Source organism: Rhinatrema bivittatum, chromosome 8, assembly GCF_901001135.1.
Source record: "Rhinatrema bivittatum chromosome 8, aRhiBiv1.1, whole genome shotgun sequence".
NCBI classification, from domain to species: domain Eukaryota; kingdom Metazoa; phylum Chordata; class Amphibia; order Gymnophiona; family Rhinatrematidae; genus Rhinatrema; species Rhinatrema bivittatum.
This window is the reverse complement of record NC_042622.1, coordinates 10699094-10716135: the sequence shown is the minus strand read 5'-3', so window position 1 is coordinate 10716135 and position 17042 is coordinate 10699094. Positions and strand designations below refer to the sequence as shown.

The 17042-nt window shown below is 42.2% G+C and overlaps 1 protein-coding gene across 5 annotated transcripts in view; it reads right to left on the bottom strand.

The window, feature by feature from the left end:
• The window catches only part of YTHDF1 (YTH N6-methyladenosine RNA binding protein 1), a 74977-nt gene that overhangs the window by 42092 nt on the left and 15843 nt on the right, over window positions 1-17042 (bottom strand). For 3 of the 5 annotated variants that reach the window (XM_029614914.1, XM_029614916.1, XM_029614917.1), the window contains exon 4: window positions 2151-5769. In XM_029614914.1, coding sequence (XP_029470774.1) covers window positions 4180-5769 — 1590 coding nt within the window. In that variant the 3' untranslated portion in view covers window positions 2151-4179. Of the gene's footprint in view, window positions 1-2150; window positions 5770-17042 lie in introns of those variants that run through there. The other 2 variants (XM_029614919.1, XM_029614918.1) reach the window with 1 other exon arrangement.

The window sequence follows — 17042 nt, the reverse complement described above, 5'->3', positions numbered from 1 at the left end:
AAGTAAATCTGATTTTATAGCTCCATCTGGTGACAGCTATTTCTCTGGGTAAAACTACCTCAAGACATTGTTTATATAGACCACTCCATGCACAAGGCGAAACACAGGACTACAAGGCTTACATCGACACCAGTATGGACCTGGGGATGTATGACAAACTGTGTTTTGTTTTATTTTTCAGCCAATCTAAATGTCTACAGGAGGTATTTACAGAAACACCACCAGACTACTCTAATCACTGCCCAGAAAGCAGAAGAGTTGTATAAAATGAAAGTGATATACATTACTAATGGACATGACAAAGCACATTATTCTTGTCCATCCAAATGTAGGATAAACCAATACCCAACAAGGCATATTGTTCATGTATAGTGTGCTACACTGGCAGAAATAATGAATATAGGCTAAATGCACACCAGGTAAATGCAAGAGCCACACTCCATGGTACTCCAGCCTTCTACAGCAGCTAAGGCCCTGCCTTCATATGACAACTTTTAATAATTCCCCAGTGCAACGTTGTCAAGATATGATCTTGAGCAGAGCTAGCTCAAAATTTCATAAAATGAATTTTATTAATATATAAAGGATGCAAAAGACCCCAAATGATTAAATATAAAGTAAATAAAACCTGCACTCGAGAAGGGTAGAAATGATACAAATCTGACCTATGTTAAAACACGGCACATTCAGAGTTATAAGCGAGATATAATACTCAGTATGAGTGCAAAGAGCTGAGATTACTACAATATCTAACTTCATAAACATTGTAAAGCACAGATTTTTACAGAAGCTTGTATATAAATGATCTTTATATGATTCAATGAAAACATTGTCTTGTTTTTAAAATAATTGATTTTGGATATTATGTTATGTTTGATCTGTAGTTGTAATTTTAGCCTTTTATCTGATATTTGGATTTTTTTTTTTTTTATTGTATGCCGCCCAGAGTTGAGATTTTAAATTGTGCCACTTAGAAATACAAACTTTCATCAGTTACAGCATGAGGGAAACTGGCCATCTGATCCGAGTATTTTGAGATTTCGCCCAAGACTCCATATTTGGATGGGACAAAATGTGGGCTAGCTGTTTTCTCTGGACATATGCCAATTTATCCCACCAGTGGTTCCATTCTTTAGAACACCACAGCAATCTGCCAGGCTAAACTTCAGACCATTCTGTTTTAGTTTTATCTAAATCAAATTGAACCTCCATCATGAAATGTGCTGCATTCAAGCTTCTTTTCATCTTTGGAGAAGAGGGGAGATGAACTAGGAATTCCTGTTCCATTAATGGGCTGTGACTGATGCAATATTTAAAAATTGTGAAGCCAGTGGCATAGAAGTACTATCGTAACTTGAAACTCTATGAAAACTGAGGGAATCTCATTAAAAAATGTGAAGATTTCCTGGCTCTCTGACAAATCAAAGACTGTTACAGACATCGCAGGGGAATTGAGGATTCTCTCTAAAATCATCTTCTTGGGATCAAAGGATATATTTTTGTGTGTTGCACAAAGCTCAGACTGAGCAAGATTTCTGATTTTCTATGCAACAGCACAAAATCTATTTTCCCAAATGTGAATAACAAAGCAAGTAGAAATTTAGGTATTAAGGCAGTTTTTCAACCGAACTTTCAAACTATGAAAGCAGATGACCATTCAGTAAAGGTCATGGCTGATTCTCGCTTTTACCTCCTAAGTTCTCTCTCTCACATGTTCATGCTCTGCTGTATGTCCTGACCTAGTTATATCTGGAGGGCTACAGCTCTATTTCAGTTCTATTTGCATATTTGACCAAATATAATAATTTTTTTGTTTAACTCACTGCAAGGCAACTCTACCATCGGAGCACATTTTTGGGGATTAGATCACTGCATCAATGATCAGGCTACTAACAGGGAAATTCAGAATAATAGGAATGGAAGCCATGTGAAGGTAAAATGATCAAGTACTTCTGAATTCACAAAAAAGGATTTAAGAGTTTCTTATTCTCTCAGAAATACTTCTACAATCTCATCTTATCACTGACCCATGAACTCCTCCTTCCCCTTGGAATGTATTGTGATTTGCTGGCATCCTTTGCTCATGCTTTTTGAGCTCAAGGAAGGATGTGTTAACTCCCGAAAACCAGTCACTAAATGTTTTAAGTTAGTCCAATAAAAAAGGCATCACCTTATGTTTATTAATTTTTATTTCCCATTGCTGAAGAAATTTGGCCATGCTCTGCGTTATCACACGCCAAAACCCAGAAATCACTGTGGCAAAAATACTGAAGAGACTCATTTTCCCAGAATACATTGTTTCAGCCAGCATGGGGGGCAGCTCGAGGATTAATGCTCAGACTGTATGCTTTAAAAAAATAAAACCAACATAAGTCTGACATTTACAAAAATAACTTCTAATGCATCTCCTTTGACTTCAGTCGGATGACTAAAAACTGATTACAGACGTTGGCTTGCTGGTAGTGGTGTAGTGACTGGGAGCTGCTTTGGTCAGAGAGCAGTAAGCAATGAAAACACTTCAATAGGAATGTACTTTCATTGAAACATAACACAGAAGTTTCAAAATTGAAAGACGAACAAAATTGTTCATTTTTCTTTCATTTTCAAGAAGGCACCAGCTTCAGGACCTCCACCCACTAAAACAAACCCACACCACTGCTAGCACTCCAACATAAAGAGCCTGAATCCACCGGGACCATCCCTTCATGCTCATCCCCAGGATTTCCCATCCTTGGGAAGGAGCAATCCCCAAGCACTCCTGCCCTGCTGGCTCCCTTCCAAACAAGGATACCTCTGAACAATAAATGGTATTGGGGGATCACTCTTGCCTAATATGGATGGAGTAAGGAGACTTTGGTGGGGGTGGGGCAGGAGAAGGAGGTGGCTAGAGGGGCTTCAAGTTTTTTAAATTTTGGGGCACTGGCACCATTTCTGATTTGGTGGAAGAGTGGAGACCCCAGCTCTGATTTGGTGGAAGAGTGGAGACCCCAGCTCTGCATTTTGTTTTCCATTCCATTTAAATTTATTTCATTTTAAATAAGCCACAAACCAAAAAATGAAAAACAAAGCAAAACAAAAAACTAACTACACACCCATACCTCTATGTTAACTTTTGTTATACCCCACTGGGTGTGACTTGATACAGACTAAATAGATTATAAATTTAACAAATAAAGCTCTCTTTAAATTTTTTTTTAATGTCCACAAGAGTGTATAAAAAAAGTAAGGCATGAAAACTGAAAGAGGAAAAATTAATGTGGACACCCAAGTAGCTGGTTTATTGTAGTTACATCATTGGATTTAAAATTCTACTTTTCTATCTCCAATACTACACAAATCTCCAAAACCTGTGTGCATGATGTGCACACACCATTGGCCAGGCACGCATTCAGCTAACAAAGATGGAATATGTGCTCTCTTTCATGGCTGGCTCTTTAAGCTCATGTCTGGTAACCCCTCTCATTAGTCCTTCAAAAAGGCCAATGCAGCTTCTAGAAGCCTACACTATAGTCCATGGGCTGTCTCAGTGGCAATGCTGCCAGCTGCTATGTTAGAGGCCCAATTTCCATTCCTCAGCCCACAGTTTGATTCTTGGGAAGCCACGGTCTCTAGCCCCTGGGCAAGATTTGTCATTAGCCTAAATGGGAATGGGTATTAAAAACAGAAGGAAAAACAAATAGGTAACTATGAATGAAAGCTCACAGCCCCATAGCTGTGAAGCTTAAAGAGGAAGGAAACTGCCAGGTAAAAATAGGTGGCAAGCAATCCATACCAGCTAATTAGCATTTATAAAACACAAACCTGAAGAATGGAAATCCAGCTTTTTTTCTGGTGAGTCAATGCCTCACACAAGAGACAGAGGAGATGAAGATCTGAAACCTACATTGAGCTGCCCCCATATTCATACCTAAAGCATTTGGATAAGTTGTACTTTGTGCATGTCACACATCGGTTGCTGCACATCTCACCTTAACCCTGTTTACCTCATTACCACCTGACTGATTACTCCCCCAAGCACAGCTCTTGGACATCCAAAGAGTGCTTCAGCCTAGGCCACTAGCGCTAACATGAAGCATCATACTCAGTTTCCTGGACATGCGAAAAAGAAAAGCAAAAGGCCTTGAAAGTTAAGCCTCAGAAAAAAAAAAAAGGCCTTTGTTATGTTTCTCTCTTTGGCGGTCACCCTTTAAACCCAAAATGACAATTTATTTCTAGCTGGTTAGAAAGTTGTATGTTTACCTTGCGCACAACTTCCTCCTCCTCTTGGCGCTTTTCGTAATGGGAAAAGTCATCAAAGATGGAGGTTGTGTGCTTGTAAGTTGCAATAATTTTAAGCACTTGTTTTGCTTTTTCTAAGGGCACCTCCTGTGTGTCACGGGAGTTTGTAACCGGTTTGTTGTCATTGTTCTCCAGTCGGATGTGCCGCAGCTGATTATTGGGTACGTCCTTGACAAACAGCCATTTCACGTCAAACTTTCCCTTCCACTTGTCCTGAGACCAAACACCAGCACTGGTGCCATAGTCCACAGGAGACTTCATCTCTGCCACGCCACAAAAGTGTCCACTCCCATTGACGCTGAAGAGCAAGTAGACAGGGCCCTTGCTACTCATAGATCGAAAAGCACTGTCCAAGCGTTTGTTGCCATGCTCTGTACTACACCAAATGGAATATTTGATAGAGCGATGGATATCGTCCTCTGAGTAACTTTTGATAATGAACACACGGCCATTTTTTAGGTTCCAGTCAAAGTCCTTGGGGTTGTAGCTGTGAGCAGCTTTCAACTTTTCCAGAACAGGGTGAGACTCGCCACCTGGGATAGAGCTGGGCTGGGCACTGCCTGCCAAGCTGCTGTCATTCCCTGCTCCTCCACTTTGGCCGAAGGCAGCATTGCGGTTGCGAGGTGCCACCCAACGATTCTGGGGAGGCTGCTGTACATTCTGATATTGTGGTTGGGAGAGTGAAGGTGGTTGAGCTGGGATGGGCTGTACAATCTGTTGCGGCTGTGGTGGAGGGACAGACTGTGGTGATGTCACCTGCTGGGGAGCAGGTGGCTTAGCTACAGGTCCCTTGTTGTCCCAAGTACCTATATCCATATTGTGTTTTATTGGAGGCGGTGGTAAGGCTCCTCCAATAACAGGTATGGGTTTTGTTTTCATTTTAGGTTGTGGCTTTGCTGGTTTGCTGGCGATAGCAGCCCAAGAGGTGGGTTTAGATGTTGGCATGCTTATGCTTGGTCCACCATTGCCAGATAACGCAGCAGCCATTCCAGCACTGTTCACAACAGATCCCACAGTCTTCACTGCTGATGTTGTCACATCTCCACCGATCTTAAGTCCAACCATACCCTGCTCAATGCTGTTCATTCCTGGGGCCTTATTTAATGTATCATTGTGAAAACCAGTCTGTCCATCGACAATGGTCCCACCCAATGAACTAGGAGGATAGCTGTAACTGCCCCCATAAGCTGAACTTTGCGTCTGCTGTCCTTGGGAGCCACTGGTGCCCCAGGCAGAAAAGGCTGGGTTTTCAGGGAAGAAATTAAACCTATGTTGGTAGATGTTGTTTCCCAGGCCCCCAGGCTGTCCAAAGACAGCATCATGCACAAAATGATGATCACCATTACTGAGCTGTCCATAGGTGGTGAGGTAAGGGATGGGAGGATCGCCACCAGTTGACCACGGTGCTTCACTCAGGGAATAGGGAAATCCAATGGATGGTGGGTAATAGCTGGACAAGTAGGGATCAGTCATTGAAGGATAGCTATTACTCTGTTGGGGTAAAAATATAAAAACAAAAATGTTAAATCATATACACACACACGGTATATTCCTAAAGTGTGCTGATATGATTGCATTTACACACAAAATATGCTAAATACAAACAGCAACATTTAACACAAAACCTACAAATCTTAGTTTGTTAATATTGCTTCTAGTAAGCAGTATTGGCCCATAATATATGCTTACAGAGGATTAATGTTGGCAACAGAAGAGTATGCAGTGTTGGCCATGGGACATTATGAATCTGACTCCCAATAGAGATAGATACGTAATACAGTATGAACTTTCCACAATGGTATAAAGTCAAGAATCTTCTTTCAACAGGCATTAAAATCACAGAGAATTCTTCTCACATTCAATAGCTTCAAAATATTAACCCATTGGGAACTTCAGAAAGAGGCCATTCACATATCCAATGGGTTCCTTACTCAGTGTCCACAACAGATTGCAATCAACTTCCCAGCAGAGGACTGTATGTTCCTCAAATATCTGGTTTCCTTCACACAGTCTGGAGTAAGAGTGCAGACTGTGTGACCTGCACATTTGTTTGACAGCATTCATAATCCTGGTGGATCACTAGATTTTTTTTTTTTTTTTTTAAATAAGGACTTTGTGAAAGGATTTCTGACTAGGCCCTCTAGATAGTTACAAAAAAAAAAAAAGATTTTCATAACAAAAACTAACCACCAGCTCTACTTCCCTAACAAGATATTTTATAGCTGAAGCATTCCAAAAAAGAAACGCAAACTGTGATGGCAAGAACTACTGGAGAGCTGATTCCTTTTAGGAGGGTATGAGAGCTAAGAATTTTATTTGAAATTCATATAAACAGATGAGGCCCCAAAAATGATCCCCAACAATCCATGACACATCCTGTTTTCAAGGTACATGCATAAAATTGGTTCAAGAACCAGGATAACCTGCATACTTGGTTCACTTGAAAACCATACTTTAGGGGTTTTAAGGTTCAAAATTGGGAACCCTTGCTGTAGAGCTGCAGAATTCCCCAGCACTGAACTGCAAAAAACCAAAAAAAGAGCCTGACTGCTGATTATAGCATGATAGGAATGGAAGAAAAGGAAGGGACACATGCAAGCTGGCAGTTTTTCCCCTGCATTTCAAAACATAATATTGAAACTACTTTTATCAAAATCAAGTAAAATAAGGAATGTAACAACCTGTATGATGTAAAAAAGATAGGGACATTGAAAAAAAAAAAAGTCATACAAAAATGACATTTCCTTCAAGAAGGGTCAAGGACCTGCTCTCGACTGCTTCTCTCACTTTACAACGAGTACAACTATACAATTCTGAATGCCAAAAACAAAAAGTGATATATATATATAAAACAAAGTTAGTATATAAAAAATCTTTTTATAGTACAATACATGTAAAAAATCAGGAACAGTTTACAAATCTCAATTATTCAAATAAAATCACACATAATTTAGCAAAAACTCCCAACTCTCTCAACATGTTTCGCTACACAGAGCTTCTTCAGGGGAATCCACTCAATTGTAATCCACAATTAAACTGAAGTGCCTGTGTTTTCTACAGACGACACTTGTATACTTTTCTCATAAGCGCTTCTCCACTTCTTCAGACAGCACTCATATACATGTATCCTTTGACTCTCAGATCCCAATCATTTATGCTTGTAATATACCTCAATGAAAAAATCCTTCCTTACATCCTCCCAACTGATTCACATCTGTGGGAAGTTAACGATTCATATCAAAAGCCAAAACGCTTGAGAAAAACGGAACCCTTCAGGGAGGGATTGATTGTCACACCAACACTGCCATATTGTTTTCTGAAGCCAATTCTGAATGCAGCAATGATTACGTGCAAAGTTTAGTGAATAAATCCAACAGCCTCACCATAAGAAGCTTTACCCAACGCCAATGGCAGTGCACCACGAAGGTGCGCAATAAAAAGGTGCTTGCCCCGTGCGGGACACCTGAGTGGTTTGGACTGTAGTACCTGGAGGAAGATGCATTTAAGTATGTCTGCCTGTCAGGAAGAATTTCCAGCTACTGTCATGAATCACTAGCCTTGCTCAAGACATGCGCTCTTGTTCACAGCAAGGGCCCCTATCATCTTTATGCAAACAATCTGAGTCCCTTTAAGAAAAGAAAATCATCATTTCTGCTAGTCTTCCACTTGTTCCTAATTTGATCTTTAAATTTCCTATTTCACATCCCTAATGGGTCAGTTTTCAAGCTATGGCACCTACTAGAACTCTACAGATCACTAGTGCCATGAATTCCAGATCTTGCCCATTAAATCCATGCCATACCTGTGCATTAAAAGGTGATATGACTGTGCCAACTCTTACCAAGACCAACAACCTCTCTTTTTCCAACGGAAATCTACCATTCTTGAAGCGCGCCTGTCTGACTTATTTAATATAAAAAAAAAAGTTGGGTTGGATGTGAATCTGCTGAATTATAGACCTATTTCATCATTGAATGTGTATGGAAATGAAGGACAATCGGTGCTGCACCAGATGGAAGATTTTCTTCAAGAGAACCAAATTTTAGATCAATTTCAATTCAGATTTCGAAAATCCCTTATCACTGAGCTACTATTACTGTCTTGTGCAGACATGATCAGATGTGGCTTTGATCAAGGGCAAAGTTTTGTGCTAGCATGTTCAGACATTTCAGTGGCAATTGTCAGCGTTAACCATACAATTTAATTACATCGGTTAAGGGACTGCAACATCGTTGGCATGGTTCTGAACTGGTCTCAGAGGGGTGTAGGTCATCAGAATACTCCTCTTGGCAAATGTTGCAGACTGGTGTCCTACAGAGCTCGGCATTATCTGCCACTTTATTTTACATCTGTATGACTCCACTGTGCAAACTTCTTGCTGGGCTCTGTTGAGGATACCATCTCTACGACGATGACATCCATTTCCATATTCCAGTGCCATTGCCCTGTTCTGAAACATTTGAAAGGATTTCTGTTTATCTGCGGCGAAACACTGGCTACCATTTAACATGCTAGCACTAAACCCAAAGAAAATTGAAGTAATGGTCTTAAAGAGATCAGACAGGCTGACTGTTCCACCTTCTTTTCAGTGAGGTAATCCCTATTACCACAAATATCAGAAGCTCAGGGGTTATGCTTGACTCAAAACTTGAACATGTCAAGTCAGCTCAAAACAATTCTGAAGTCAGGTTATTATAAATTACGACTTTTAAAGACTTGTGTTCTCTTTTGGGAGATCATGAGTTCCAGTCCATGGTACAGGATTTGTTGTTGCCAAATTTGGATTATTGCAATGTTCTACTGATTGGGTTTCCCATGAATGCTATAGGTGCCCTACAAACTTTCCAGAATTCGGCTGCAAGGCCAATATGTGAATTAAATCAGAGAGTGCATGTTTCTCCAATACCAAGAGCTTCATTGGCTGCCCATAGACGAACAAATCCATAAAATGCTGAAATAAGAATTTACCATAGATAAATCAGTTACTTCACATTGAAAATCCTAGCTATGAACTCCAGCCATGCAGAAGGGGCTTTTTAGATATACCATCTGTTTGGCAGGTACGGCTGGATGAGTCATGAGAGAGACTTTTCTTTATTGCCAGTCCTTTTATTATGGGATAAAAATGCTAAAAACATCTTTTTTGCCAGGCTGTGAGAGCATATATAAGAAACTCCCTTAGAACACTTTAAAGGACCAGCCATACATATCTGGCACAGTGCTCCTTAAGACCAAAGCCAGCAAGGATCCCTGCAGCCTAGAATAAAAGGGCAGGGCCCAGAAGGGTGGAAAAGGCCCCAAGGAGAACGATGCCAGCCTATGCCAGAATGATGTATATCTGTTTTAACTCAAGAGACTGCTGAGGTAAGCAGCCTTTTTGCTCTATTTTTGCTTTGTCTGTAAAACCATTGTGTGGAACCAGTCTAAGTTTGGCCTCCTTTTTATACCTGTTTCCTAACGCAAGGTTGCTCCTGAGTGACCACATATGGTGGTAGCACAGATCTCCTGGTCTAAGCAGGAAGCAGACAGGAGCGCTCTGAACAGAAAGGGGGAAAAAAAAGCCTACATAATTTTTTTCCTCCTCCTTGTGCCTAGCTGCAAGAACAGCCTGGGGATTCAGTTACAGCAGGCCAAGGGGGCTAGCTCCACTTGCGGCAGGTTGGGAAGTAAATAGCAAGGACTGGACAGGTCAGAAAGGTTTTGTTTTTTTGTTTTCTTGTTCTCTTCTTCCAACGGAAAGCCACCCAGCTTTACTATTTGCAGTGTGAGACGTGGAGAAGATAGAGCAGATAATACAACTCCTCATTGACAGGCAGCAACAGCTGCAAGCCTCTGTGCAAAGACAAACTGGCCAGCAGCAGGCACTGCAACAGCAAGTTATGCAACAAAACATGGTGTTGTCCCAGGTGGCACAGGCCATGCAAACCACCACAACCTTGTTGCCAGTAGTACTTAAGATAGCCCTGAGAGAAGAACTTGATTGTTTTCTGAAGAACTCTGAATAGACAGATCAATTGGGGGCATGGCTGGAAGATAATGGACTACCTATCTGGGGAAGCCAAGTTGGCTTTCAAACTGACAACCCGGAAGGAAGGGCTAAATATCCTGAAGTAACAGCCATCTTAGAGAGGCTACAGACAGCGATTAGTTCTTCAAGCAGAGAAAAAGCTGCGGAAGCTTTTCCATAGACTTAAGGATGCGGCTTGAAGTGGTTGTATCTGGAAGGGAAGAATGGGGTACAGGTCGCCAAAGCCATTTTTTCTGGAACTCCTCCTAGACCTGTGGTCCCCAAACCTTTTCTGTGTCGTGGCGCACCTGGCATTGGGCTCATTTCATCATGGCACACCAGCACCTTCCCTAACCCCCACCCACCTGGCATCATGACCTTTCCTTCACTCACGCCCACATCATCTTTTCTCTTCCCTCTCCCCCCATCTGTAACCCACTCAGATTTTCCTCTCTTCCCTCTCCCTTCATGCCACTGCAATCCTCATCTCTGCACCACCCTTGGCAACATCGCCTTCTCTTCCCTTGCCTCTCCACCTCTGGTATCATCCCTTCTCCTCCCATCCTTCACCCCCAGCATCTCCTTCTCTTCTTTCTCTCTGCCCCCTGGCATCAACATCTCTTCCCTCTGCATTATCACCATCTTTTCTTTTCTCTCCCTTGCATCATCACTTGCTCTTTCCTTCTCTCTCCCCTCACCCCCTATTTTATCACCTTTCCTCTTCTCTCTCCCTCAACCATCTCCATCACCTTTTCCCTACCCACTCCCCTTCCACCCCTTCCCTAATATAATCTCCACCAACCTCATTCTACCCTCTCCCCCCCTCCTTGGCATCAGTACTCTTCTTCCCTCTCCGAAACACCCCAAGAAAATTCAACTGCCTCTCTTCTATGCCTGTTTCCCCCTGTAATCAGAACCGCATGGGGCCAGCAGGACTTGGGAGACTAGCGCCCCCAATCCATTCCAACTGCAGAGGAGGAGCATAGAAGCAGCAGCAGATAAGTGCTGCTTTTTTACTCCCCCTGCTGGCGGGAGGATATCCTGCAGGCCAGCTGTTGAGGATAGAGAAACTGAAGACTGTGGCGGCACACCAGAGCTACAGCTACAGCACACTGGTTGGGAAATGCTGTCCTAGAAGGCCTAGAACACACAATACTGTAGTGGGTGTGCTGACACCCGAACCTTACATTAAAAATGGCACTGAAATAGTAGAGGCCTATTACCCAGCCCAAGTCCATGCCTGAATCGCCATTGTCTCTAAGACCACCCGACCCAGGGAGAGGACGCTGAAGCCCTAAGGGCTTTTTTTATTGCCATTGAGCTGGATGGCATTACGGGACTCTGGTAGTATAAAAACAAACACTCATTTGAAGAGAATGAGTGAAGAGAGTCCAGATTGATGACAAATATAACTCTGGCATGCAAACATGGAGACCAAACGGCAATATCCAACAAGCCATGTACAATTGAAGACCCTGGTTGGCCAAGAGAAGAAACACGGGAATTTTTCCTTGGCTTCCATATCCAGTAGGGATAAGACAGGACAGTCCAAACTTCAAAATCCCGTGGAATCCAATTCACTCACACCCAGCAATGAAGAACTGGAATTTCCAGAACTCTTCCCTTTAGAAGATCCCGACCTGTATCAAAGACTGAAAGATTCCTAAATCCCAGATGCGACGCAGACAGGAAAAATACAGTTATGCTACTAATTCTGGGACAACTGGGGAGGAGGAAGTTAGAGTCAGATTTATACACAATTACTCGAAGGAGGAATCTCTCAAGGCTCTTGTTAAAGAAAGCTCCAGAGAAGGTCAAATGGTCAACCGAAGCAGAGAATGCCTTCCAGGATCTGAAAGAGACTTTATGCTCCAAATCAGGCCTTATAAGTAGACTTCACTGAATCCTTTACGGTGCAAACCGATGACTCAGAGATAGGCCTGGAAGCAGTCTTCGATCAAGAAAAAGACGGCCAAAAACACCCTGTGGCATACATCAGCTGAAAGCTGATGCCAAGGGAGAGGCGTTAATCGAGAAAGCCTTGGCAGTCAAGTGGCCCTTAAAGGCCTTTTGATATTGCCTGCTACGATGGCAGTTCACGCTTGTTATAGATGATCAACTGCTCATATGGATAAACAGAAACAAGGAATCCAATGCAAGGGTAATGAGGTGGTTCTTTTCCCTGCAACCCTTCAACTGTAAGATCTGACATAGGGCAGGAAGGAAAACACCATTGCAGATTTTCTGTATAGTAAGATGTCCCTAGTAAAGGCAGGCACTCAGCTTAGTAAGGCTGAGCTGAGGGAGAAGGTATGTGAGGGACTATATAAGAACTCTCTCAGAACACCTTAAAGGACCGGGCACAGCTATCCTTAGGACCCAAGCCAGCAAGGAATTCTGGGCCCAGGGAGGATCCCTGCAGCCTAGAATAAGAAGGCAGGGCCCAGAAGGATGGAAGAGGCAGCAGGGAGAAGGCAGGAAGCCAGCCTATGCCAGACGACATATTTGACTGCTCTGTTAATCCAAGAGAATGCTGAGATAATTGGCCTGTTTGCTGTATTTTTGCTTTGCCTGCAAATAAACCATGTTTGTATGGAACCAGCTGGAATTTTTATACTCCTAGCTCTTTCACAACCCATGGCTGCTTCCAAGCTACCATACAGACATTTGGTGACAGTATTTCTCTGTTTCCATTAGGACAAATGTAGATAATCTTTAAAAAACAAAAAAAACCCCTTAACAAACATCTTTCCACTGAGGCACTTTGGTGAGCGAGTGTAATCATAGTTGGTCTGTCAAAGAATGTCCTGTTTATTGTTTTAATGTATGTAATTTTGTAAGCCACCTTGAATTATGCATAGGTGCCTATAAATTAAAAAAAAAAATGGTTCTGTGGAAACCATACGCTGCCTTTTCAGTTTAAATGGGCGATAATTTATCCAGCATTTAAGAAACAAAAACGTATTCAGATTATTCTCAATTTTCTGGACTGTGGCCTATTTCCCATGTCCCTTTTACTGGAAAGTTGATAAAGTGGGTGGTAGAACAGCCAACCATCAGAATTTTTCCAGAAACAATTAAGTTCTAACAGATAAGCAGGCACTCTTGGGGGGGAAATAAAACAAAACCAGCACAGAAAATGCATTAGTAGTAAGCAATGATCTTGAAAGGAGCCTGGATTTAGAGAAAAAGTGTTTTAATTTCACTAGATCTTTTGGCTTTTGATACCATAGACCTTGGAAGACATTGGTAAGGAGTACTACTCTTGCATGATTCCACCGCTTCTTTTCAGATTTCAGAGGGAGCTGCTGGAGTTCTAGGACTTCCCCCCAGGGAAGAAGGAAGTAAGCCTGGAACAGACAGAGAACAGCCACTCTGCTCCCTCCTATTATGCAGAGAACAGGAGGAAAGGCTGTGATCTTGCAGCCTAAAGGTCAATCACAAGTTTGACATTACTGCTCACAAGTTTCAATCAACAAGGCTTCAACTCTGGCCATTATATTACTGCTCGCAAGTTTCAAGTTTGTGCTGATTTGGTGCTTTTTTGTGTCCGTTACCTAGGGCTTAATTTCCACCAGAACAAGCTAGAATGATATTCTTCTACCTTTTATCCAGGATCCAAGGAATTGAGCAGAGCTGATGTGTTAATCAGTTCTGTGGGTGAAGAACAGTTGGGTTGAGAAATGGTGGGGGCTGAGGATGGAAGATGAAGAGTGTGTGAGATAGTGTTGGACCAAGACCCAAATACATACTATCGCACATGCCACTCCCAGATCCGACCATCTCCCTTTTTATCTACAAATTAAGCCCTGCTCTCACAGATATTGTTTAATATTTATATGACCCCTTTTGCAAACCTGACTGGATTCGGTGGTCTGTCTATGTAATGTATGCAGATGATGTACAAATATTAGTTCATGGAATACCAATCAGTGTGCATCTATGCTTAAATAGCGTTGAACAACGGCCGGTGAGTAATAAATTGAAGCTAAATGTAGCCTAGTGGTTAGAGCAGAGGGCTACAAACCAGGAGACCAGGGTTCGAGTCCTGCTGTCTCTCCTTATGACCTTGGGCAAGTCACTTTACCCTCCATTGCCTCAGGTACAAACTTAGGGCCTTATTTTCCAATATCGCATTGGTAACGCATTAGGGGGCGTTACCAATGCAAATGAGGCTTCTTTCGTGCAGTGGGGAAAGATCGTGTGCGGCGATGTTTTCGCCATTCGCGAAAACATTAGCGCCGCACGCGATGTTTTCCCACTGCCTGTTGCAGGCTCGAGAGAGAGAGAGAGAGAGAGAGAGAGAGAGACTTACTATAGTGCCTATGCCCTACATAGGTATTTGAATCCCTATGGGAGGGCTACCTACTAACTCGGGGTGGGGATTAGGTATGAGCGTCGGGGGTTGGGGGCCACTTTTGCATTCCACATGAGACCTACGGACAGAACAGTGGTCTCTAGTGCAGATTTGCTGGCCGTCGGAGAGTGGAATGCAAAAGTGGCCCCCAACCCCCGACGCTCATACCTAATCCCCACCCCGAGTTAGTAGGTAGCCCTCCCATAGGGATTCAAATACCTATGTAGGGCATAGGCACTACAGTAAGAGAGTCTCGCTCTCTCTCGCTCTCTCTCTCCAACAGGCTGTCCGGAACTACCGTGGATGGCGATAATCCTTTTCTGGCCCGTAGCGCAGTCCATAACGCGAAGTTGGAGTTGTAGTTCAAATCCGCAATAGCAGCCGCGCTAACACTGCGGTTGTTTCGCCGCACACGATACACAGGTTCCTGCTTTACATATGCTCCGCCCCAACTCCGCCCCCTGAATACCAAATGACTAATTTGCATTCGCGAATCGCGTTAACAGCTGTTAACGCGATTCGCGAATTTATCGCACGCGGTAAAGTGCTTTGAAAATGAGGCCCTTAGATTGTAAGCCCTTTGGGGATAGGGAAAATACCTACAGTACCTGAATGTAATCCACTTTGAAGCGCTGAAAAAGAAAAAGTGTGAAGCGGAATATACATCTTAAAAAAACCCAAAAAAACAAACAAAAAAAAAAAACCCAACTACAGAAAAAACCCCCCCACACACTGGAAACTAGATTGTTCTGAGGTATAAAATGGTTCTAACCCTATTTCTCCAAGTGTGGAAGTGAAAGACCTAGGCATATGGTTAGACTCCTCGCTAGCAATTGAACAAACATTAATATGGTAGTAAGAGCCAGCTTTACCATTTATGGAACAAAGTATTGCTGCCCATAACTGGGTCAGGATGAACTCAGTACCGTAGCACAATCAACTGTCCCAGTGCGAACAGACTACTGCAATTCACTTTTGGTGGGTCTCCCAAAATATAACATTTATAGGTTCCAAACGATCCAAAACACCACTGCTTGTTTAATCATCAATACTACAAGGTACAAGTATATACAACAAGTGCTTAGAGCACTCTACTGCTTACCCGTTTACAGAATTCAACCTATTATGTATATATATTATTCATGGCTGTCTGCCACAGTATTTGACTGTTTCTTGTTCTCAGCCAAACAGAGTTTTATTCTCCTCACAGCAAGCGCTGCTCACCATTTCTGTAGCCAGATTAACTGAAACCAGTGAAGAGCTGTCTCCTGTGCTGGCCTGGCACTTTGGAATGCCTTGCCATTAAGTTTCTGGTTGCTGGATAATTATACTGCATTTCGCAAACACTAGAAGGGTTGGTGTTTAAGAAAGCTGCTGAACAGATTTATCATGATATTTGTTTGTCATAAAATTGTATGATTGTACATTGCTTTGCAGACCTATGGGAAGAGTCGATTTCAAGTTTTATATTTATCAACTACATGGACACCACACATGGGAGAGTAAGAGCTGTAATCTCATGCATTACTCTAATTTCCTTTACTGTGTACCATTTAGAGGTCAAAAGTTTACACCAGCAACTATAGTACAGGTAAAGCAGTCAATAAATCACAAAAGCACTAGAACAAAGTAGATATGAAGCATTTCCTAGAAGTGCACCCAGACCACGTAACATCAGGAGGGAAATGGTGGCGTTAAAGTATGTGACATTTCCATATCAATAGTCATATCTGAAAATAGCATATTGTCACTCATTCTGAGAATCAGAACACACCATGCACTCAGAGAACCAAAAATTATTAGAATTAGGTCATAGTACCAGCACTAACTTAAGCTCCTCTTTGTGATGAATATATCATTGCCTGTTCCATTAAAAACCAAAGTGGACATTTTATTTACTTTGCTGACATATTAAGCAGACCTATTCCTGATATCGGAGTCTTGGCATTTGGCAATATTAAATCAGGTATGTGCCTTTATTCACCACATGAAGTAATCGTAAAACAAAAGGTGTGTGTGTGTGTGTGTGTGGGGGGGGGGGGGTATTTTGATTTATAAGTTATTACCCATACAATGTATGCAACATAAAATTATCCAGGGAGGAGTTCTCATCAGAAGCTGGGCTATTACTCTGATAAGCCGTTCCCCTGGACGTGAGGGAACCCCAGTGGAGAGTTTTAGACTCTTTTCTTTATAAGGAACTTTTAATAATAGGGGCTTTTAATATTAGGGTTAGATCGTTCTACTCAGAAAACAGTTCATGACTTCCTGGACACTTTCATACACCTGGTTATGTTCCCTATCCTTGACTTAATTTTAATACCTACTGATTTGGGCTCGAAAAACTTTATTGCTGACTTATATGCTACAGAAGTAGGATAGTCTGACCATTTTTTGATC